The 21,203-nt window shown below is 38.1% G+C and overlaps 1 protein-coding gene and 1 long non-coding RNA gene across 2 annotated transcripts; both read left to right on the top strand.

The window, feature by feature from the left end:
• The first annotated feature begins 482 nt into the window (after positions 1-482).
• LOC144665461 (uncharacterized) lies at positions 483-20,088 on the top strand. The gene is made up of 2 exons (XR_013572953.1): positions 483-668; positions 19,519-20,088. It is a non-coding gene; the product is annotated as an uncharacterized LOC144665461 (long non-coding RNA).
• On the top strand, positions 6,943-20,088 carry LOC144665223 (uncharacterized). Its single transcript, XM_078526416.1, has 12 exons — positions 6,943-7,138; positions 7,241-7,347; positions 7,496-7,675; positions 10,162-10,232; positions 11,566-11,667; positions 13,123-13,195; positions 13,565-13,703; positions 14,603-14,759; positions 15,467-15,627; positions 16,098-16,240; positions 17,124-17,243; positions 17,895-20,088. Exons 1-12 carry the CDS (start codon positions 7,069-7,071, stop codon positions 18,720-18,722), a joined length of 2,151 nt encoding a protein of 716 aa, XP_078382542.1. The 5' UTR covers positions 6,943-7,068; the 3' UTR covers positions 18,723-20,088.
• Positions 20,089-21,203: the final 1,115 nt, after the last annotated feature.

The following is a 21,203-nucleotide window of genomic DNA, read 5'->3' as shown; positions in this document are numbered from 1 at the left end:
TGAAAGGGTAGAGAATTCTGTCATTAAGATATTTAAAAAGGCCTTTAAATTAAATATTTCGAACAGACGCAACTTATGGCTGTATCGTCTTAATTAGTTTATTAAGCGCTACATAAAAATGTCAAGAAAACGTCCTGTTTTAAGTATATGTCGTGTCGTGTAGGTATATGAAAGGGGTACCTTTTTCAATAAAAGGTATACGAAAGGGGTGACTTTTCTGTCAAAATGGTATATAAAAGGGTAAGTTGTTGGATCTCTGTGCGGAGCCTCCCCTTATAAAACTTTTTTTAGTACCCCCTTCCCACCTGGGGCTCGTGCTAAGTAGGATGTTTCTTTCCTTTTATTATTATCATTATTATATCTTTCTATACTGGGTCATGGGAATGGGTGGGTGGGTGGGTGGCTAAACCTTGTAGTGGACCTCGTGTCCTATTGTTTCGCCACCTAGTACAATTACCTATTCAATGTTTGTCGTATTAGGGCAGTTTTCAATTGAGTGTCTTAAAACCAAAACCAAAGTAATTACTCTGGCCAATCACAAAGGACACAGACAATCCAGTGAACCAATCAAAACTCGAAGCAAATACATGTAACTGGCACGAAGCGCGGGAAAACGTGCGCGAGCGAGTCACGATTGGTTTTGGTTTTACTTCTGATTGGCTAAGAAAGTGGCGCGAGATTTTTAAGCCAATCACTAAGCGTAGTAATCCAAAACCAAAGCAAACGCAATTTACTTTCGACACTTAAGTGAAAACCGCTCTAAATCTTAAAATAAATAAATAATAAATGTGGTGGATGCCTTGTCGCCTTGTTTCTTTGACCGTACATTGTCATGGTTTAGCATTTACGGAGGTGTGGGGTCTAAATAGAAGGAGAGACATTAAAACATTGAGCTTACAGACGGGAGGAGCGCTTATTGGGGGTGTGGGGTGGGCTTAACCCTTATTATGCTAAGCACGGATTTTTCCGGGATTTGGAGAAATGGGCATTCAAACACTTGTGACGTCACCAATATACACGTCAGCAGATTTTTGAGACCTGCAACTAATATAGGTTGGATAGATCTTTACACAGGACTTTCCATCTTGAACATTGGCTGCATTCCGACAGAGCTAATTGAAAAATAACGGGATCAGTTTTTGGTGTAAAATTTGTGCTAAAACAGTCCAATATACCTTATTACATGAATTTGGCGCACTTTATTTAGCGATTAGCGTCGCCACAGTGTATCGCTTGTGAGTGCCGCCATCTGGTCCGTTCACCGATCACGCTTTTCGGTCGTGACGGTCGGGTCTCGGTTCTTTCAGTTCTGGTCATTCTTACTCTTCTGCGTCCTGATCGCTAAAAGTGACTTGTTGCAATGTCGCTTGGCGCTAAATACGGATTTTTCATCGCTAAATTACGTGACGCCAAAATTTCATGTAATAAGGTACCCGTACTTGATCAAGGTGTCCTTTCCAGGGTTTTTCATTAATTAATAAGATCAAAACTTTTCAGGCCAGTAGAAGGCGTGCACAAAGTAAAAGATAGAGAGAATAAGAAAGCAGAGAAAAACGAAAAGGAAAGGAGCAAGGAAAAAAATCGGAACGGTTCAGCAAAAAAGAACTGAAATTGAAAAGCAGAGACCGATACAACGTAGGATGATAGAATTAGTTTTGTACTATATTTCGGCTGGCCAAACCAGCCTTCTTCAGGTACAATGGAGTTTACATTGGCTATGTTTAAATTTATATGGTGATAATGGTATCTTACGAAATACCGGAAATACGTAAAACTAAATACAGGAAATATGTAAACAGTGTAAAATAAAAAATTTAAAATATGCTAAGCTTAAAAATGACAATAAAATAGTACAAGTAGAAAAACTAATAGGTTTCTTCGCGTATGTTAAGGCCATCGGGAACAAGTGTTCTGCCTTTTAAAATTAAAAAAGCTTCCCTGGCCTTAAGGATTGAGTCTCGGTTGGAGAAGACTTTTTCGATGGGGATTAATTGTATGTCATTAGCAGTGTGGTTAGCCGAGGAATTGAAATGTTGTGCGGCTGTAGTGGGTTTAGATTTAATGTGAGGGTTATCTATGGTACGGCGGTGTTCATTAAATCGGTCTTTTAAACGTCGTTTATAATTAGTTTCTCCTATGTATTGTAAATTACAGCGGTTACATTGAATCATGTAGATGAGGTTTTGAGTGTCACAGGTCAGGTTAGATTGTAAAGTCCAAATTTTGGCTTGTGCGCATGCGCCAAAGTAAAATATTGTACGTACGTTGTTACATGGAAATTTCATCAAAAATTTACTGCAGTGCCAGAAAGAGCATTTCTAGCAAAGTTTAGAGAAATTTAGGACCGTAGAGCCAAGAAAATCAATTAACGGTTAAAAAAAACGTGTTTTTTGGAGTAATTTCAGCATATTAAGGGTTAATCTGAGACTCGCAAAATAAGTTGCAATGAGTTACATAGAGTATACAGCTATTTCGAGAAACGTTGTCGGAAAAAAGCACACAACTGCACAATCCAATCCCTAAAGGTAGTATGGGTAGACGTATTGAGCTACCGCACGTGTTGAATACTAATGAGATATAACAACAAAATAAGCGCAATTTTCAGGTTTTCTTTCTTTTCAGACATGTAGAAACAAGGTACTTTTAGACCCTCTGAAGTTCAGAAGAATTTTTCCTCACTCAAAGACATGCGACAGTAAATGTAAAGCTACAGATATAGGCCTCCTGAGAAGAAAAACAAATTCTCCACGTGCAAAAATACAAACTTGTAAATTTCCTCTAGGCCAATATGCAAAATTCCAGTGAATACCCAGACCACCTTTCGGTCTTGTCGCGTGCACTTTGATGTTTTTTTTTTTCGAAAACCTTTCTCGAAATAGCTGTATGCAAGCTAGTGCAAACATCATGGTTAACAATGAATTAGCAGAAAACAACCACGATCACATAACTCGATCAGTTCAGCGAAAAGATATTAAAGTGATAATCTTGTTTCAAAACAATAGAAACAGCCGCAAAGCTAACCGTGCGAACATGGCCCTGTATAAGCCCCCCTCTATAAAGTTCGGTTTTTTTAATTAAGGTCCCTCCCCCCTTTCTTTTAAGCCCCCAACTTTCCCCTTTCCTAGATCGTAAATCATGACAGAGGGTCTGAATGGAGGGGTCCATATGTCGGCTGTCAGTTAAAATTTCATTACTTTGTCGTTTGCCAGTTATTTTTTTTTTTTTTGCCCCTTTTCATGACAATTTATCATGACAAGGCAACTTTACGCTTTTTGAGGTATTCTCCCTCCACCTTATTGCTATTTTGTGGAAATGTGTTAACAAACAGCACTAAAGCATTAAAAAGGTCACTTAATTTCTTTGACATGTACCATAACTCATACACTATTTGAAATACGCCCCCTGTCTCTAAAAAGACCCCTAGGATTTGGTAAAAATTTTACGGTAGGCCTGCCTTGACCCTGTAAGGCAGATATGGTAGTGAGACCAGTACTTTCTTAGCTCGCACATCTTCCAATCAACTAACCCAGTTAATCAACTGACTTTTCCAACTGAGTTTTTTCCTGTGATCATGATCTGTTTGTTTGCGTACTTGCTTTGTTAGTTCAATGCCGTATGAAGGTGTTATAGGTAATCTTTTGCAACGCACGGCTTCAACGACAAACTCGTTCGGAGTAAGCAATGCCCGGGTTATACGGGGAGGCTCCGCCCCAAGGTCTTACCCCTTACCCTTTTATATACCATTTTCACAGAAATTGTACCCCTTTCGTATACCTTTTACTGAAAAAGTACCCCTTTCATATACCTAAAAGACATGGCATAGACTTAGAACAGGACGGTTTCTTGTCATTTTCATGTTGCGCTTTATAAATTAAAATAATACAGCCATAAAGTGCGTCTGTTCGAAATATTTTAATTCAAGGCCCTTTTAAAAACCTAAATGACGGATTTACATACCCTTTCATATACCTAAACTTGTGAAATCCCTTCCCTTTTATATACCTGAAGCCTGAAAAAGGTACCCCTTTCGGGCGGAGCCTCCCCGTATAGGCCATTATATGGAGTACCCCCCCCCCCCCCGGGAAGCAATGATCGAGAAAGGGTCCTTCAGTTTTTCTATGACAAATTTGGACGAAGTGTTGGCTCGAAGTTAATAGTCGTCAATTTTGCTTTGCTTTCGGCACAGTGCCTTAGTTAAGCTACTGAAAACAGTTTTTAGTGATAACACCATCTTGGACCACAGGCTGCCCAAGCTCACGGTATGAGGACACAAAAGTGACTCTTGCTTATGACACTATTAATAATGGTTTGTACGTGAACGCAACTGTCTTGTTTTAAAAGGTATAAAATTGAATGTCCTGGCATTAAAATTGACCAACTTTGTTGGGTTTCCCTCAATGTAATACCTGAGAAATTTTTCTTTGTTCTGGCGCTATTGTTTTCCTGCTCTATATTGTTTCGAGGTTTTTTGTTGTCTTGTTCGTTCTTTGTTTTACGTCACTGGTGAGTTTCACAAGTTTTTACACCGAGGATGAGCCCTTTGTTGCCGTGTTGTTCTTTTTTGTTGTTTGCCCGCGGCCAATTTGAAGCACATTTAGAAGAGTTAGCGCTATTTGCATAGTTCGTCCTATACGAACTTCGTCATATCTTAGAAATCTACCCTGAACCTGTAACGGTCTCTTTGATGTAGTCACTGACGTAAAGCTCTTTGAATAATGCGAAATGACGTCAGGATCCTAATACAGGGACCGCGGAGGTTAATTTAAAGTGGTAGGGCTAAAAAGCTGGCTAGGACAAACAAGCATTAGGGGTCACTGTTCCTCCATTTATCACGTAAAAATTCATAGCGGAGCTCCCGCGCGCGGCGCGCAGCATTAGTAAGCAAAAGGTTATCCATCGAACGCACGGATTAGGCCTGAGGACGGGGATGTTTCCCGCCCGTGGCTAAAGAAAAGGAGGGAAAATGACAAACAGCAAATAAAACTCGCAGGGCAAGACAAAATATAAACAACGGGTAAAATTTCTCAGTGTTTCAGTTAAATCTAAACGAAGTTTTGATACGAAAACGCGGGAAAATTTGTTCCGCGGTGTTCACCGTGTAGGCTTAATGAAACCACGAGTAAAAAGAGCGACAAAGAACTTTCTTACCCAATTGTTCTCCCACGATATCCTCAAAAGTAATCTATATTCCGTGAAATTGTGGAAAACGAAAATGGTTTACGAGGAGACCCGAAATAATTGCGAATGATATTCCTTGTGCAAGTCCAGTTTGCTTGTTTCTGTTGTTCGCATCTGCGGCTGTTATCATCAAGAATACAATAAGCTTAACTTTAACAAATGATTGTGTTAAAACGAAGCTAACCACTGCATAGATCAAGTCCGCTGAAGAAAGAGACAAGACCCTGATGCAAGTTAACAACTTGTACTGAATTGCTGAGTCTGATTTTATGACAGAAAATTTCATGATGTTTTTACTTTCTGAACGTAGTTTCGATAGATTCCGTGTCGGCAAGGTTTAGATTTTTCCCATTTAGGACATTTTAAACAAATTACATTATCCTTTTCATCCGCAGCCCTAAAATATCAACCCAACCAAAGAAGTGGTAGGGCTGTAGCCCTACCAGCCCCTCCCCCTCCGCGGTCCCTGTAAAATATGTCTGTCAAATGGGCTCATGCGACGTTAACTTACAAATGACTAATTGTTAGTCGAAATGACTGGTTTGTTGTCAATTCTTAGGGATAGCTCTTTGGCAGTCCACGACTCATTTCGTTCTATTTTCTCACAAAAATGCCGATCGATACGATTTTCTTGTGTCAAAAGGCTGCCTGCCTGTTCCCTACCCGACCCCCAGAGGACACCGCGGCAGAACGTCTACGCATGCGCTGAATTTAGCACTTCCGGTCGCCTTTGCAGTCACTCAACGGGCTTTACTCGTCACGCTTTCCGTTCAAGGTCAATCATTGCCTACGTTTAGTTGTTTTGCAGTGAGTTCCGATTTTTAATTATTCGGTGTTTGGTTAAATGCAAGTTGTAAAACAAGTCTATGATTCTGCTTTTCCTTTCAGATTGAAGAGAGAGAACCGGTACGATAGTCTGAAAGTTTGGTAAATTGAACGCCATGATGTGCGAATCTGCAAGTTTCGTGTGCGCGCGTGAGGCAGCTACACGGACTGAAAATGTGGAAAACATCCGCCAAGTAGACGAATACTCGACCTTGTGAGGAGGATTAAGAAATCAAATTGCCTTTGTCTTGAATGAAAACACATTATAAACTTGTTTAGCTTCTCGGCTAACAGCTTTCAATCCAGCAAAAACTCCAGGTAGTACGGGAGTATCGATCGAAGACTCAATTAATTCATGTTGAACCAAGCAAACACTGAGCAAATGTTGTTTTCTTTCTTGTTTTGTGACTTTTTTCTCAGTGAAAGCAAGAATTATCTAACTCGCTAAACCTGAAAGTTCAGTGGTTCTTTATTTTGGTTTTACGTAGTTTTTCTTTCTCATTTGTCGCCCTTTAATTTGCGAACAATTTGAAGCAGGAAAAGTAATAGAAACCGTGAAAACGAATTGCTGCTGTCGACTGTCGAGCGCTTGCGACCTGCAAACTTCAAGCATCATTTTCAATGTTGGTGCAAGCAGGAAACACCATGGTGCAAAAGTATGAAGCTACGAAAATAAATAAACTTTCGAAAGAGACCATTCTTTTCCTTAAGTTTCTTTGCTATTTCTTAAGTTTTGTGTTTAAACTTCGCGCGACGGGAATTTTGTATTTACGCGACTGGATTACATAGTCAACCGGAAATACAAAACTGACCGGATGTTAATTTTCCACCCATGCGCAGTGCGTTCTGCCGCGGTGTCCCCCCAGAGTAAACTGTAAGCTCTCCCCAGACTCCCCCATCACTTCGTGATTTACCCACAGTGCAAATGGGCACCTTTCATGTTTTCTGCCTTCGTGTTGTTTTCTGTTGAGAAATTTATTTTTGAGTTGAGAATCGCCAAAATGTGACACAGTAATTTATGGTTGCAACCTTCGAGGAGTCTCCCAGCATTGCTGAGGACGTAAAATGAACAATGAAAATAGCGGGGAGGTGGACGTCCGGCGGGAAAATGCGCTGACAGAGTCGTCCTGCACCGGTTCGAAAACCCGCTAAGTGCATGTAGCGTGATTTGAGTGGAATTCTTCTTGAGCTAAATTTATATTTAGTAACTCGCGATCTTCTGTTTATCTCGATACAGCTGTTGACAAAGATGGCCCGGAAGATCTCAAACCTCCCGATAGCAAGAGATTTCAACTGGAGATGGACAAAATTCTGGAAAGAGTTCGGGAAGTCGAGGCCAAAATTGTATCCACTAGGCACTTGTTGCTTTTGCTGCTTATAAATAAGTCGTTTACAAAGAGCCGTTTCGTTTTCGTTGCTTTTTTTGTCATGACTGAAAACTCATGTTTGTTCCGTGTTATGTGTTACGAAAGTCCTTAACCTTCATTTGTAGAAATCACTTAAGAAGCAAGTCGCCGGATTTGGAGGGAAAACTAAAACGGCGGTCGTTGTCGACAAGGAGAAATTGCAGAAGGAACTTCAAGAACTTCGTACGCAGCGAGAAAAAGTTATCGAGGAAAGAAAACAGTTTGATCTTGAGCTAAAAGGGCTAAACGTGCAAGTTTTGAAAAAGGTATGTTGTTTTGTTGCGTGCAAACTACAGGTACAAAGTATTTATAGTGTGACGTGTAAAAAATATTTTCATTAAATTCATGTAGTGTCATCATCTTGTTCGCTTGAGGTGTCTGAGGTTATTTATGGCTCCACTTTTAGGGAAAATATTTCATTTCCTAATTAATGAGCGTTCTTTATACAAGCTATTTGGCTTAACAATGTGATTAGAATCACTGCTTGCGGAAGAAGGCTAATCGAGTCGACTTTTTAATTAAGAATTTTTGAAATTGGACGGCGACAAGTAATTATTTTGATAGCGGCCGGGTAGCTAGTCAGTAAATGTATGTGATTTCTATACGTCACATTTTGAGATCACATGTAAGAGTAAACAAGGCGCGTATGTGGCTAATTCCAATAACATTTGTTTGATCTTTAACTCAAACAGAATAAAATGAAATTTATTTGCAGTTTCAGGAAATTTTTATTGTTGGAAAATTAAAATGGATTACTGTAATACTGTTACCGGTACAAACATACATGTATGTCATGTACCATATATCCAAAATTGAACTTAGCCCGTAGGGGGAAGCAAATCTGTCGACCTGTGCTAATTTTTGGCTCAATCCATCAATCAGGCTTTCTTTTCGTTCAAATCCAGATTCCGGGTCACTATTTGAAAACTCTCGTGGTACACAACATTGTAATTTCACTGCAATGATCTGTAGATGGTTGTTGTTTTCCGATGCCGATACATTTAAGACAGCGACGTCGGTCCAAACAAGGCCTACCAAAGATCTGTGGTCTGAACTTTGTTTAGGATCCACAATCCGAACTTTAAGACATATAGAGTTTGGTATCCAGGCCAACATTCTTAGCTGATCTGTAATCTGCCATTTTTTGAAATCCACAAACCTATTCAATTCAGTACAAAAGTCCTGGGGGGTACTCCCATATATGGGGTATATAGGTATGTGCCGCTGGATAGGGTATGGTTTTTGAGATTCTCGGTCCTTAAATAGGGTATCATTTTGCTCCTTTTGGCATTGTGTTCCCGGTGTGATCCTTAGATATCTAGAGTGCCTAAATTCAGCTAAAATAAATGCCCAGCTACATTGTAAACGAAAAATAAGTTAAAACTGAACTAACCGTTCAAGTATTAGTAAAGCAATTTTATAAAGATTTGTGTTTTGCCATGCGCAGTTGGCCGTTATTTGGGTCGTCACGGAGCGCTTCTCCTCCCTTGAATAGGGTGTCATTTTTTTAGTTTTGGGCCTTAAAAAGGTATCAATTTTCGCTTTCTTTATCCTTAAATAGGGTCAGGGTTTAAGAACCTTCGCCTCACACCCCTATCCGAAATTTATGGGAGTACCCCCTCCCCCCGGGCAAAGAATCCACAGTATGTGCTTTTTAAGGTAAAATCTGTTGATATATGATCCTAGTCACCTTCTGTTCTCATTTCCTGCAATTTATTTATCAAGTCACTGGCCTGACATCAGTGGCTTTTTCGTCAGCATGGGTATTTTGCAGAACGCAGAATAATGCCCTAACCAACAAATAAAAGCTAACCTCAAGCAAACCGGGGTGAAGCTAACCTCAAAAAAACTGGGGTGAAGCTAACCGTAAGCAAACTAGAGCGAATGGTAACCACAACCAAACTGCCCGCTGACCTCCATTCTTCGTTCCCATTTTGCATTCTTTACTCCGGTTTGCTTGCGGTTAGATCTTAAGTCTAGCATGTTATCCATTGGACTACCACATCCAAGGCTTCCTTTTTTTTCTCTCTCTAAAAGACATTTTCGACCAAGTGGTTAATTTAACTAATAGTAAATGAACGAATGAATGAATCTATTCAATCAATAAAATTTATTTACTTTTGAAACTGACGCGGGCTGACTAGGCTCCTAGCAAACATATGCTAATATGATGAGAAAATTTTGAGAGGTAGTTAGCAATGGACTTGCATTGTATCCAGGTGGAGTAGCAATACTCCAATTCAAGCTGCTTGTAGACACTTGATTCTATAGTTACCGGTGCCAGAAAAAAAGCACTGCCTGGTTGAACTACTTGCCTTAAAAAAGGTAAGGTAAAGGTAGTGCCTGCATTTAAGCCAAGTGGCTCATCAGGCTGGAGATTATCCTGGTTTCTGTAGCATTAGCCAGATAGGAGTATTTCTACTCCCCCTGGATGGGATGCTAGTCCATTGCAGGGTTACCCCTCAGCAGTAAATTCACTGGTACCCATTTATACACCTGGGTGGAGAAAGGCACTATGAGAGTAAAGTGTCTTGCCTAAGAACACAATGCGGTGCTACAGCAGGTCTCAAACCCGGACCGCTGGATCAGGAATCCGGTGCACTAACCATTAGGCCAATGCCCTTCCCACAAAAAAAGGCTTTACTTTTTTGCTAAGAGATTGAAGTGAAAATGTTTTATTATTAATATATTTTTTATTATTACCTGCATGTACTGTTACCAAACTAATTATTTTAAATTATCATTAAAACAGAATGATGCCTGTACAAAGCTTCAAGCTGGAGTGCGGTTCAGATCTGAAGCCAGGATAGATGAAGCAGTAAGGTATGTAGACCAGTGCATAATTTTTCGTCTTGCTGTATGACCATAATAGTATTGAAGGAACTTCACAGGATTTTGTATCTGGGTTGTTGTTCATTGCAGAATTGTTTGTTTGTGTTACTTACCACAACTAAAGAATTTAATATGGCATGATGCAACTGTGGCATGCATGCTTGTATAATCAGGGTGTTCATTAGGCATTGGAGATCGGAGAATTCTCCCGCTACTATGTAGAATTCTCTGGCTAAATTTCAAATTTTACACTATTCTCCTGCTATATTGCAATTCTTAATGAAAACCCTGATAATTAATAATTAGACTACAAGCCCGAGTTTTCTATGAGCAAATAGTCAACGAGGCGCAGCCGAGTTGACTATCGCTCATAGAAAACGAGGGCGAGTAGTCTAATTGTTTTAGTAGAAACTCTAAAGGATTTCAGTCCAAAACCTACAATATTGTGCACTTTGAAGACAAAAATCAAGAAGATTTACCGCTTAAAGAGCTACGCGAGCGCGCGACTGTTTTCTATCGGCGAATAGAAATCAGTGGGAGAACCAATCAGATTCGCGGATTTCCAATAGAACACAGCCGAGTTTCTACTAATATAATTTATATAAAAAGTGGCATCTCGATTTGTGTTATGTTAGTATATATTAAATTAATGTACCATTTAGCGAAACAACCACATGTCTGTCATTGCATATATTCAGTCCTTTTGCTCCTCAAAAGATGACCAACTCAAAGTAAATGTATTCTGTGCTATGCAGCAGTAATAAATATTACATTATCAATGAAGTTTTCACAGAGATCCATCTAGTCACTGATTTTTCTGTTCTATACAACAAAAATCAAATTTGAATTGTATGTGTACAATGTCAATTGTCTGAAAACTGCACGTCTCTGTATGTGGATCTACAGTCATGTACTTTACTGTAACACGTCAAGTTAGTTACAATATATATCCACGTAGAATTTCTAGCCATGGTAGAGTCTCAGATATCCCTTAGGCAGGGGAAGAGAAATGATTTTCCTTGCACAGAAAAATTTTGTTTACTCAGCTGGTTGCTTTCAATTTGATAATTTGCATGTACGTTACCAGACATACTGTACATGTATGTAAGTACCCATGCATTGGCAAATTACAGTTAGAACCTGTTAATTTGAACTCGGTTATTTCGAACTCCCCATTATTTCAAGCTAATACCCATTTCAATTGGATTTGCCCTTCAGTCATTTTGAACTATTTTTTGTTTTCTTTGAGCGTTCAAAATAACAGGGACAACTGTATTCAGAAGTTATTTACCAAAATATTTTTTTGACTGTGTTGCATTTGCAGGAGACTTGAACATCAGATGCAAGCACAACAGCTCAAGCTGAGTGAAGAGAAGAGAATAGTTGCTGAAATTGATACCCTGAAGCGATCAAAAAGAAATTTAAAGTAAGTATTACTGGTATAAAGTCTGTCTGTAAAGTCTTATAATTATTATTAAAAACTAGCAATGGTATATTGCAATTCCTGAGTTTTGGTATGGTTAACAAGCAATGGTATATATGAGCTCACATACCATTGACCACAAATATGGTTACCGATATGCACTAAAGAGAATAGCCGGGGAGCTCAAATGTTGTAATTCTTATCAAGAGTGTTTTTAATAAAACAATTATTATTCCACTTGCGCTTGTTGGATATGAGATAATTATAGCCAACTCGGTGCTATGCACCTCGTTGGCTATCTACCATCTCATGTCCAACGCACACTCGTGGAATAATTGTTAATTATAGGATAATGATACTATTTAGTCAGACAGAGTATAATATCATTAGACCAAATGATTTGGCACTAGCCATTTTGACACCTTGGTGAAATCAAAATAAATTGTGAGATTAAGAAAGTCTTGGCCAAAACACATGTGCAAAACAATACTTGAATCAAATTTGTAGGCCATTGCATTTTGCACATATACTAATAAAAGTAAATAAATTTCAATTGATAATTTTATAGTGAAGAGTGAAGTAGACAATCACAGTCATGTAACACATTTAGCCCTGTCCTTACTTTCTGGTAAGCTAACAAATCTGGTAGATAAGTGTAGCAGCTCTTGCAAGCTTGTAGTTTTATCTGGTTCTCAAATAATAATTGTTTTGGGGGCTTACATGTAAGTGGCATTGTCCTGTTGTTTGATCTATTGTTCTTCTCTTACAAGCCAAGCTATTTATGTGAGACATTGCGAGTGCTGCTACCTAAATAGACCATTTCAAGGTTACCGACGCCATTTTGCCGGGGGTGCAAAACTACTGGGGCGAGCGCAAAAGTTACAGTAAATGTATGGAAAATAAAATCGGGAGTTTGATGCTCAATAATTTGAGAAAATATTGACATTCTGCAATTTCTATGAATTACAAAGTAAGGATACCTAGCAAAAGATTTTGACAATTAAATTTGAAGGGTTCCGGATCACTGGGAAGCGAGGAATCGTATATTTAGTTTTTCATAGAAACGCTTCTAAATTTTCCCGAAAATGGCGGCTCGATTTTATAGACAAATGTATGGAAAATCAAAATCTTAATTTGCGGCTTTCTTTATGAGACTTAATTTCTCAAATTTGATCGGTAAACTCTCTCAACTGGTATCTTTAGTTTGTGATCAATAGAAATTGCAGAATGTCGACATTCAGTCAAATGTTTGAGCATCAAACTCCCGACTTTTTCTATACATTTACTGTAAACTTTGCGCTCGCCCCAGTAGTTTTGCACCTCCTGCAAAATGGCGTCGGTAACCTTGAAATGGTCTATTGGGAAAATTGAAGGGGTTATATTCTTAATATTCTCATTTACTTTTAAAATTGTTTGATAAAGAGTTAAAATGATCTTTTGTTATTGTTTGATCAATAGTGAGTACTTGGTTCTAAAACAGCATGTTGACCAGTTGAGAAACAAACAGAAACACCTGAGGTCACAGAGAGATGTGAGTATATACCTGGGCCCAGTTGTTCAAAGGGTGGATAACGCTATTCACCAGATACAGTAAATCACTATCCAGTGGATAGGGTAGTTTGTTTTGTTAGCATTTATCCACTGGATAGCGATTTATCCAGCAGATAGCGCTATCCACCCTTCTAACAACTGGGCCCTGTACTTTACTTTATTGCGAGAGTCATAAATTTTCAATGCCATATAGTAGGATCTCTACAAGAAGTTGACTTTTTCACCTGTGATCATTATTTTCAGTGGAATTCTTTAATTCTTCATATCATCTCAGGGTATTTGTACAATATTTCACTCTTCAAATACATCCCCAAATTCTTATTAAGCTTGAAGTAAATTTTTTTTTCAGGCATGCGTCAAAAAAATAAACGGCTTGAAGTCAAGAGAAGAAGAAGTCAAGAACCTGTTAGACTCAGACGTCAGTGACGAAAGTGAGGAAGTCAAACAGCAGTTTGAACAATTGAATGAAATAGAACAACTCAAAACAGGTACCAGCTGATCAATTAATAATAAAACTCTTTTTTTAATTTTTAAAGTGTCAATAAATTCTTTAGAAAAAAATACAAAATCTTGAAAAAAATTCAGGTGGCTCACATTGATCCATGTTAAAGAAATGCCAAGGAAAACTGGATTGTTTGGTTAACGAAATGCTGCTAATTTGTGAAAAAAGACCTACACTAAACACGCAGGTGGGCTCAATATGCGCGAAAGTATTTATTTAATTAAATGCAGCAAACTTTGAACGCTAATTACCGCGAAACACTAACTTCATATTTGTAAAATATTCTTACATACTCTGTCACCTTTACCAGTATTTGTAGGGGAGCTCCCAGTGGCCCGGAGGGCCACAGAGCAGAGCCCCATACCCCATAGAAAATAAACAGACCCATGCTTTTGGTTTTTCATGGTCATCGTGGCTAGCGGCATGGTTAGTGGGCGCGTGCACCTAGTGATGACGTCGCCCCAACATGGCGGCCATACTCCAGAAATAGGTTTAAGGTTATGGTTAACGTCAGCTAACATCATCTTTGATATTGGACATCCATGTCACGGTGAATTGACAGCTGTCAAAAAGGTATCCGCTGACCAGTATCACATGACCATATGCGGCCTCACATAGAACATATTAGAACTCGTTAAACTCTCATAGAACTCATTTCGCGTTTTTCAAAAAATCGCAAAATTAAAGACCCGCTAAAAAATTGTTTTTAACGTTTTCTATATTTTTATGTTTTTTTAAGCAAATTTTTTGGCCACATTGTGAAAGTTAAGTCCCGCAAAATATGCCCGTTCCATTTTTTGCAAAATCAAGTTCCTGCAAAAATAAGTAACAATAGGGTTTCCAAATATGTTCTTGTCATAAAAATGCTTTTTTATCCTATTCAAGAGCTTGATGAACTTCATGCCCAGAAAAGAGACTTGAAAGCAAATTTCACCAAGGAGAGGAATGATTACTATGCGGCCATCAGAGAAATAAAGACACAGAAACAGAAAGAGTGGTCAACAAAGAGGAAGACTGAAATAACTGCCACATTCAAAGCTGTGTTAGTACATAAACTGATTATTTTTATCATTTTGTTAGAGGACAGGCAGACAAAATTTTCGTCTTTCTTATACACTCTATACTTTAAGTGAGCCAGGTATCTGTAACTAAATCTGTTTTCGTGTTGATATGAAAATTAATTTTATCACAATGATTGGCCAAATATTTTATTTTCCCATGGTCTACACTCTTATAAACCCTAGAAATGATGTTATAGAATGTTCAAAACACAAGTGGAGCAACAAGCTGCAGGCAATGGACATTTTATGGCATCATTTCTATGGTCAGCAAAAGTGAAGTCCATTGAAAAATTTGGTCGATTTGTTTCATACAATAGCGCAGAAAAATAAATTACCTGGGAATTAGATTAAAATTATTCAGTAGGAATTCCTGTCTTGATTCTAACACAGTTGAAGGGTGTGTGGAATAAGGCCACAAGTTATACCTGATCTTATATGAAATTCTCCCTTCACAAGGCACAGGACAAATTGGAAGGAGAATCTAGCAATATAACAGATGTCACTTGAGGCTTAATTCCAGCCAACCCCTTCTTGAAACTGATGTCTACACTGAATGCGTTACCCAACAATCATCTTTATAAATATTTATTTACCATTACAATTCACCCTTGTGTGCAGTCAACTTCCTTCCCAAATTTCCTTACAGTATGCTTTCCTTCATTGACGATTTGGTTTTATTGTCTTGCAGAGGAAGCAGCAGGACTACAGAACAGCCATATGAAAAGGAAAAAGCGCTATGCGACACCCTTGTCAACCACTTGGAGAGGCTGCATATCAATGCAGTTCATATGCCTGATCTTCAAGCAGCTTCTTCACCAGACAAGGAACCTGCCCTCTCGTTATCAGCAAGTATGTTGAAAGATTAGAAATTAGAAGAGAAATTATCAAGAGAACTGGCTGTATAAACGAAAAGCCACATCAGACCAAAAAGTTACCGAAAAGCCAGGAAATCCATCAAAATTTGCTTGTATTACTTCAGTCTATAGTTTTTATTCATTCCAGTTGCTTTAATTTATCATTCATTAAAAACAGTAATCACAGGTGATGAAGATGAACTGTTCATTATGTCACAAGCGTGGGACAAAAAACAATCTGAGTCCCCGATGGGAATCGAACCCATGGCCTCCCAGACACCAGTTGGGTGCTCTAACCACCAAATCGGTGTCTGAGAGGCCAGACACCAAATCACCCAGCTGGCATTATTTTTCACTAAGCTTAAAATTCACCATCTTTATAGTTTATAATTAGTAATCACAGATGTTATGAAATGTATAGATTTGATATTTTATGACCTTATACTGTACACTGGTTATCTTCAGGTGCTGATTTTTCCTTGTCTGGTGACAAAGGAATGTTTCTCAGACGTAAGTCAGCCACTGATGATCTGGTTGGAGTCTATGCTGGGGTTGCCAGGACATCAAGAAGAGGCAGTCGCAAAGGAAGACGGTCCTCGGCAAAGGAGGTCTAGAACTAATTACATGTATTATTGCAGTTTTCAGTGAAGTGCAAACTCTGAAATTCAAAATCCAAGTAACAATTGCGTTTTTCGCTGCCGTCAATCATTATTATGGCGACAGCCACCGAACCATGAAAAACGGATACAAACAAAATGGTCTGAAATCTACCGGTCACAATTGTCAGGCGTGACCTTTTGACCCAGTTGAAGTGAACTTCTGTTTGCCGAGAGGTCCACTCAGATGATTGATGGCAGCAAAAAGCGTTAACTGTTGATTGAGGATTGGATTTCAGAGTTCGCATATCACTAAAACCGAAATAAAATGTCTCATGGAACAAACATGTTTTGGTAATGACAAACATGTTCATTTCGTAAAAAACATAATAATAGCCCAATTTCGATATTTTAAAATTCGGCCTAAAACAATAGACATCACTACGAGGCTCCGGGGAATAAACCCCACAAACTCTATAGTTTAGTCCCTGGAGCCTCGTCCCGAGGTCTATTGTTTTAGGCTGAATTTTAATATATCGAAATTGGGCTATTATTATCATTTACAAGTTGGTTCAGCCAGAGTTCTATTCAAAACTGTTTTTTGGCTGTCAGGCTAGTCCATAACCAGAAATTCCATAGCCTAAGCTGTTACACAGAACTTAAGCACAGTTTGGGATGAGTGAGGGATGTGGCATGTGAGGTATAAGAGGCACAAGAGGTGCTTCGTGAAGTGGATTTTTTGTTTGTTATTGTTATAATGACATTATATTGACAGTATTGTCAGGTCTGGTCACAGTTGTTTGCAAGTTAAATTTCTTTCTGCCAATTTCAAATATCATATAACAAGATTCTCCAAAAACAGCATTCTCAACAAAAACCCTTTCTGTTGTTTCAGGTTCCTCGTAAGTTAAACCTCCATCCTGAAGTTGTTGAGCACCTATTAACTCTTGGTCTTTCACCACCCAGTACTGTCGCTGATATTCCGAAGGTTCTTGAGGAACTTCAAGAGAAGAAGGTTTGTCTATTGGCAGTTCTTGTCAGTCGCAAATTTTAATAGAAATTCTCTGTTCAGAATGTGTAGTGCCTTTCTATGATTTGATTTAAGACTATGTCACAGATTTTTGACCAGATTTTTGAACAGCCAAAATTTACATTTGTGATGCGGGAAACCTAGAAATAATAGTCCATTTTTATTAAAAATTGCGTTATTAGTGCACTGAAACTGTTAACAAGCATCTTTGGCTGCGGATGGCTTTGATGGAAACGGATTGCAACTTGAAAACGTTAAGCTGACTTTTTCAAGTTGTTTCTGCGCATCTTAAAAATCGATATTAATAGCTGTAGCTTGATTTGTATCCACATATTAAGGTTATATCTTCCTTTAGATGTTATTAAAAAGATGTCTTTTTTATGGATTAAGTTGCCTACCACTAATTTCAGAACAGTTCAGACCAAAAATCTGCAAAATCCCAGTGGCGTAACTTTTTTAACATTCTCATTCCAAAAGGCACCCCACTCTAGCAAGACAACACTTGTCCTCCTTTGAATGTGTTTTTAACGTATCAAGTGTCCTATTTCAATAGAAGCACCCCAATTTCAATTAAGTAACATATTTTAAGTTTTAGGCTCGAAAACTTTAACTACATATTTACTATTCAATTTTCAGGACTTCTATGAGAGTGCTGTAACGCATTGCACTGTGCTGGCATCTGCAAATAATGACCCTATGTCACCAATAACAGAAGAAGCAGCACCTGAATTTCCAAGCAAATTTGAAGAAAGTGAGGAAAGTGGAACTCTCGGAAAAGGCGTTGAAGCTGAAAATGCAAAAAGTATTGAAGAAAATCCAGTACGCGAAAACTTTCAAAATAATTTCCATGTAACTCATGATGAAATAAGCTTACTTCCAAGAGAAGAGGAAGCATCTATAAGTGAAGGCACTGAATTGAGTGACAATTTTAGTGACTCGTTGCCAGAGAAAGAAAATGAAGTGTCCAATTTTGATCCGACAGAGCTGGTTGAGTCAACTTCTGGTGAAGACAGTGGTCTTTCTAATGCAGATTTGGTGGTGTCGAGTGGTAATTGTGAAGTAACTTTGAACGACGCAGCACATTTCAGCGCTGCTCATTTAATGACTGAACCCAATATGGAGGCTTTGCGCATGACAAATGGAGATTTGAATGATTCAGATGAGGTCACGACAAACTGTGCTGAGAGTGAGAAATGCACTCACACACACAACGACAAAGTTATTCATGCTGATGTTGACCAGTTAAATTCAACAAAGGCCAGTACACTACCAAAGGAGAGTAACTTCATTCCTCATTTACAAAGCAGCACCATTTGTGCAGAACAGTCCAGTTTCAATGGCCCGTCCACTTGCAGTACAAATCTTTTAATGGAAGACAATGGATTGGAGGTTGCTTATGATAGAAACTCTGTAAATAATGGTGGTGGAATGGTGAAAATACAATGTGAGAAGTGCCCTGCATAATACACACAGTGCTTTGTTCAAAGCTGTATCTAATGGGTGCTTTACTGTAAAACCAGGACAATCCACACACAAACAACACTGATGCAAGAAGTAGCAGGCTGGTGCAAGCACGCATGTAGATTCTTGGTGTAGAATAATTTAAAAGGCATAATGTTCTACGATATTTTTGTATAAGTTTGTATGTTCCGATACAAATTTATGCACCAAGCAATCATTTCAACCCTCTTGGTGGGTTATGTGAAGTTTTAAATGTTATTATGCCTTTTTTATAGTAATTATAATCACATTTTTACTAAATTTAATTGTAGGTCAAATAAGGACCTTTGCATTTGGGGAACAACCTTATACTTCTCCAATATGCAACTTTTTCTATACAAATTGTCTTGAAATCTTACTCTTTACATGTCATTAACCTCATTTTTCTCGTATTTTTAAATTTGTACGCCATAATTATAAGTTTAGTAGAAGGAAGAACGTCATCCCCACCCCTCCTCCCCAGCTGCAAAGGGTCACACACATGATTTTAAAATAATTATATAATATGAAAAAAATATCTTAACTAATGTGCGTATGTTATACAGTTGACAGTGGTGTTTGTAGCTTTAGAGCGATTTTCGATTGAGTGTCGTAAAACCAAAACCACAGTAATCACTCTGGTCAATCACAAAGGACACTGAGACAATCCAGTGAACTAATCAAAACTCTAAGTAAATACTTGTTGCTGGCACGAAGCGCGGAAAACGTGTGTGTGTGAATAACGATTGGTTTTGGTTTAAATTCTGATTGGTCAAGAAAGAGGCGGGAGTTTTTCAAACCAATCACTAATCGTAGTGATGCAGAACCAAAACAAACGTGAATTACTTTTGAAAGTCCAGTGAAAATCGCTCTAACAACACTGTATGCAATGTGTACCCATGTTTTATATGACGAAGTTTAACATCTTTTAAACAATTATTGTAGGTGTCTTGTTCAACTAAACCTTAGACAGACATGCATCACCTCACATATCAGAGTTGAAGTGTATTAATATTATAAAACTCTACTTTGACCAAAAAAGTCTTTAAAATTCTTTACATTAGATCATATCGCATCACAGGCCTCACATATCAGAGTTGATGTGCGATTATTACCGTACAACTTGACTTTGACAAAAACTCTTAAAAATTCTTTTTAAGGTAATTTCTTCTATAGAAACGAAAAAGATACGTTTTATGTTCATTGGTATGTTCCAATTTTGTTTGTTTCATGCAATAATTGTTAATATTTATCTGAAAAGAAAAAAAAAAGTCAGTCAATCGCTTTACGAAAAGAGTAACTACCTCCAGAAGATTTGTTTGTTAAACAGTGTACGTATATATAGAGGATTTTACAGATTTTTGAACTGCCAAAATTTATATTTGTGTCGCTTAAAAACCTAAAAATAATGGCCCATTTTTATTAATAATGGCAATATTAGAGCACTGAAACTGTTAACTGGCATCTTTGGCTGCAGATGCCTCGGATGGAAACAGATTACAATTTGAAAATGTCAGGAAACCGTTTTCAAATTATTTCCGCGCGTCTTCAAAAATCGATATTTATAGCCGTAGGCTGATTTCTATCCGCAAATTAAGGTTATATATCCCTTTAGATGTTCAAAGATAGTTGCTACTTACTTCAGAACAGCTTTGACCAAAAACTGTGACATCCCCGTGACATAGTCCCTTTAAGAAATACGCCCAAATTAATTTTGTTATTTTAGCGTTGGACCTCGCGTAGTAGTTGTAATTGAAAACAATATATTAAGCGTCAGGTGCAGTCTGAAAACAAATATTACAAAAAAACTAAAAAAATAAAATAAAAACAGTTTAAAAAAGGTCATTTGATGTCCGTGTGATGGAAAAATAAAATAATGACAATGAATTAATAACTATTCAAAGTGGCTATGAGCCACTAAACTCGGAAAATTTATTATGAAACCAGAATCGAAAACAACAAACTGACAAATAGAGATTTGCTAAAACAAATGCTGTTAAACTTTCTACAATTCAGTTCACTTCACTTAGTTTCATTGTCATCTAGCTGCTCATCGAGAGCAGGCCGAAAGGGCAAGTGATAGAGTTCCCAACGGTTGCAAATTGTTTTCTTTCTTTTTATTTTTCCTTTTTAAGTCGTGAATGCAAAGAACGACTTATTGCGGTCTGCTGAAGAAATTCAATTAAATTTGTGTAAACTCCCTTGGTAACCTGGCAATTTTATATTAAGTTTAAATTAAGTTCAAAATGGCGGATGAACGTGCACAAGGGCTGGTTTCCCGAGTTGTAATGCAAACTTGTGGATGTACATCAGGAGAATACGAATATTTTTTTCCTTTCTGGAAGGAATTTTTATAGTGAGGCCAGTGTTCGAATCCACATTTACACACAATGCAACGGAAAGGATGGCCAAGGAAGCAAGAAACTTGCACGCCGATCAGTAGCTTATTTTGAAAGTCCGCGGATA

The sequence above is a fragment of the Oculina patagonica genome, chromosome 9 (genome assembly GCF_052425735.1).
Source record: "Oculina patagonica isolate OP01 chromosome 9, crgOcupat, whole genome shotgun sequence".
Taxonomy (NCBI): Eukaryota; Metazoa; Cnidaria; class Anthozoa; order Scleractinia; family Oculinidae; genus Oculina; species Oculina patagonica.
This window is presented reverse-complemented; position numbering and strand designations above follow the sequence as displayed.

Coding starts and splice junctions, on each gene's coding strand:
- LOC144665223 (XM_078526416.1), top strand. CDS start 7,069: ATGAACAATGAAAATAGCGGGGAGGTGGACGTCCGGCGGGAAAATGCG. Junction 16,241..17,123: donor GACGGTCCTCGGCAAAGGAG/GTCTAGAACTAA, acceptor CTGTTGTTTCAG/GTTCCTCGTAAGTTAAACCT. Junction 17,244..17,894: donor AGGAACTTCAAGAGAAGAAG/GTTTGTCTATTG, acceptor TTCAATTTTCAG/GACTTCTATGAGAGTGCTGT.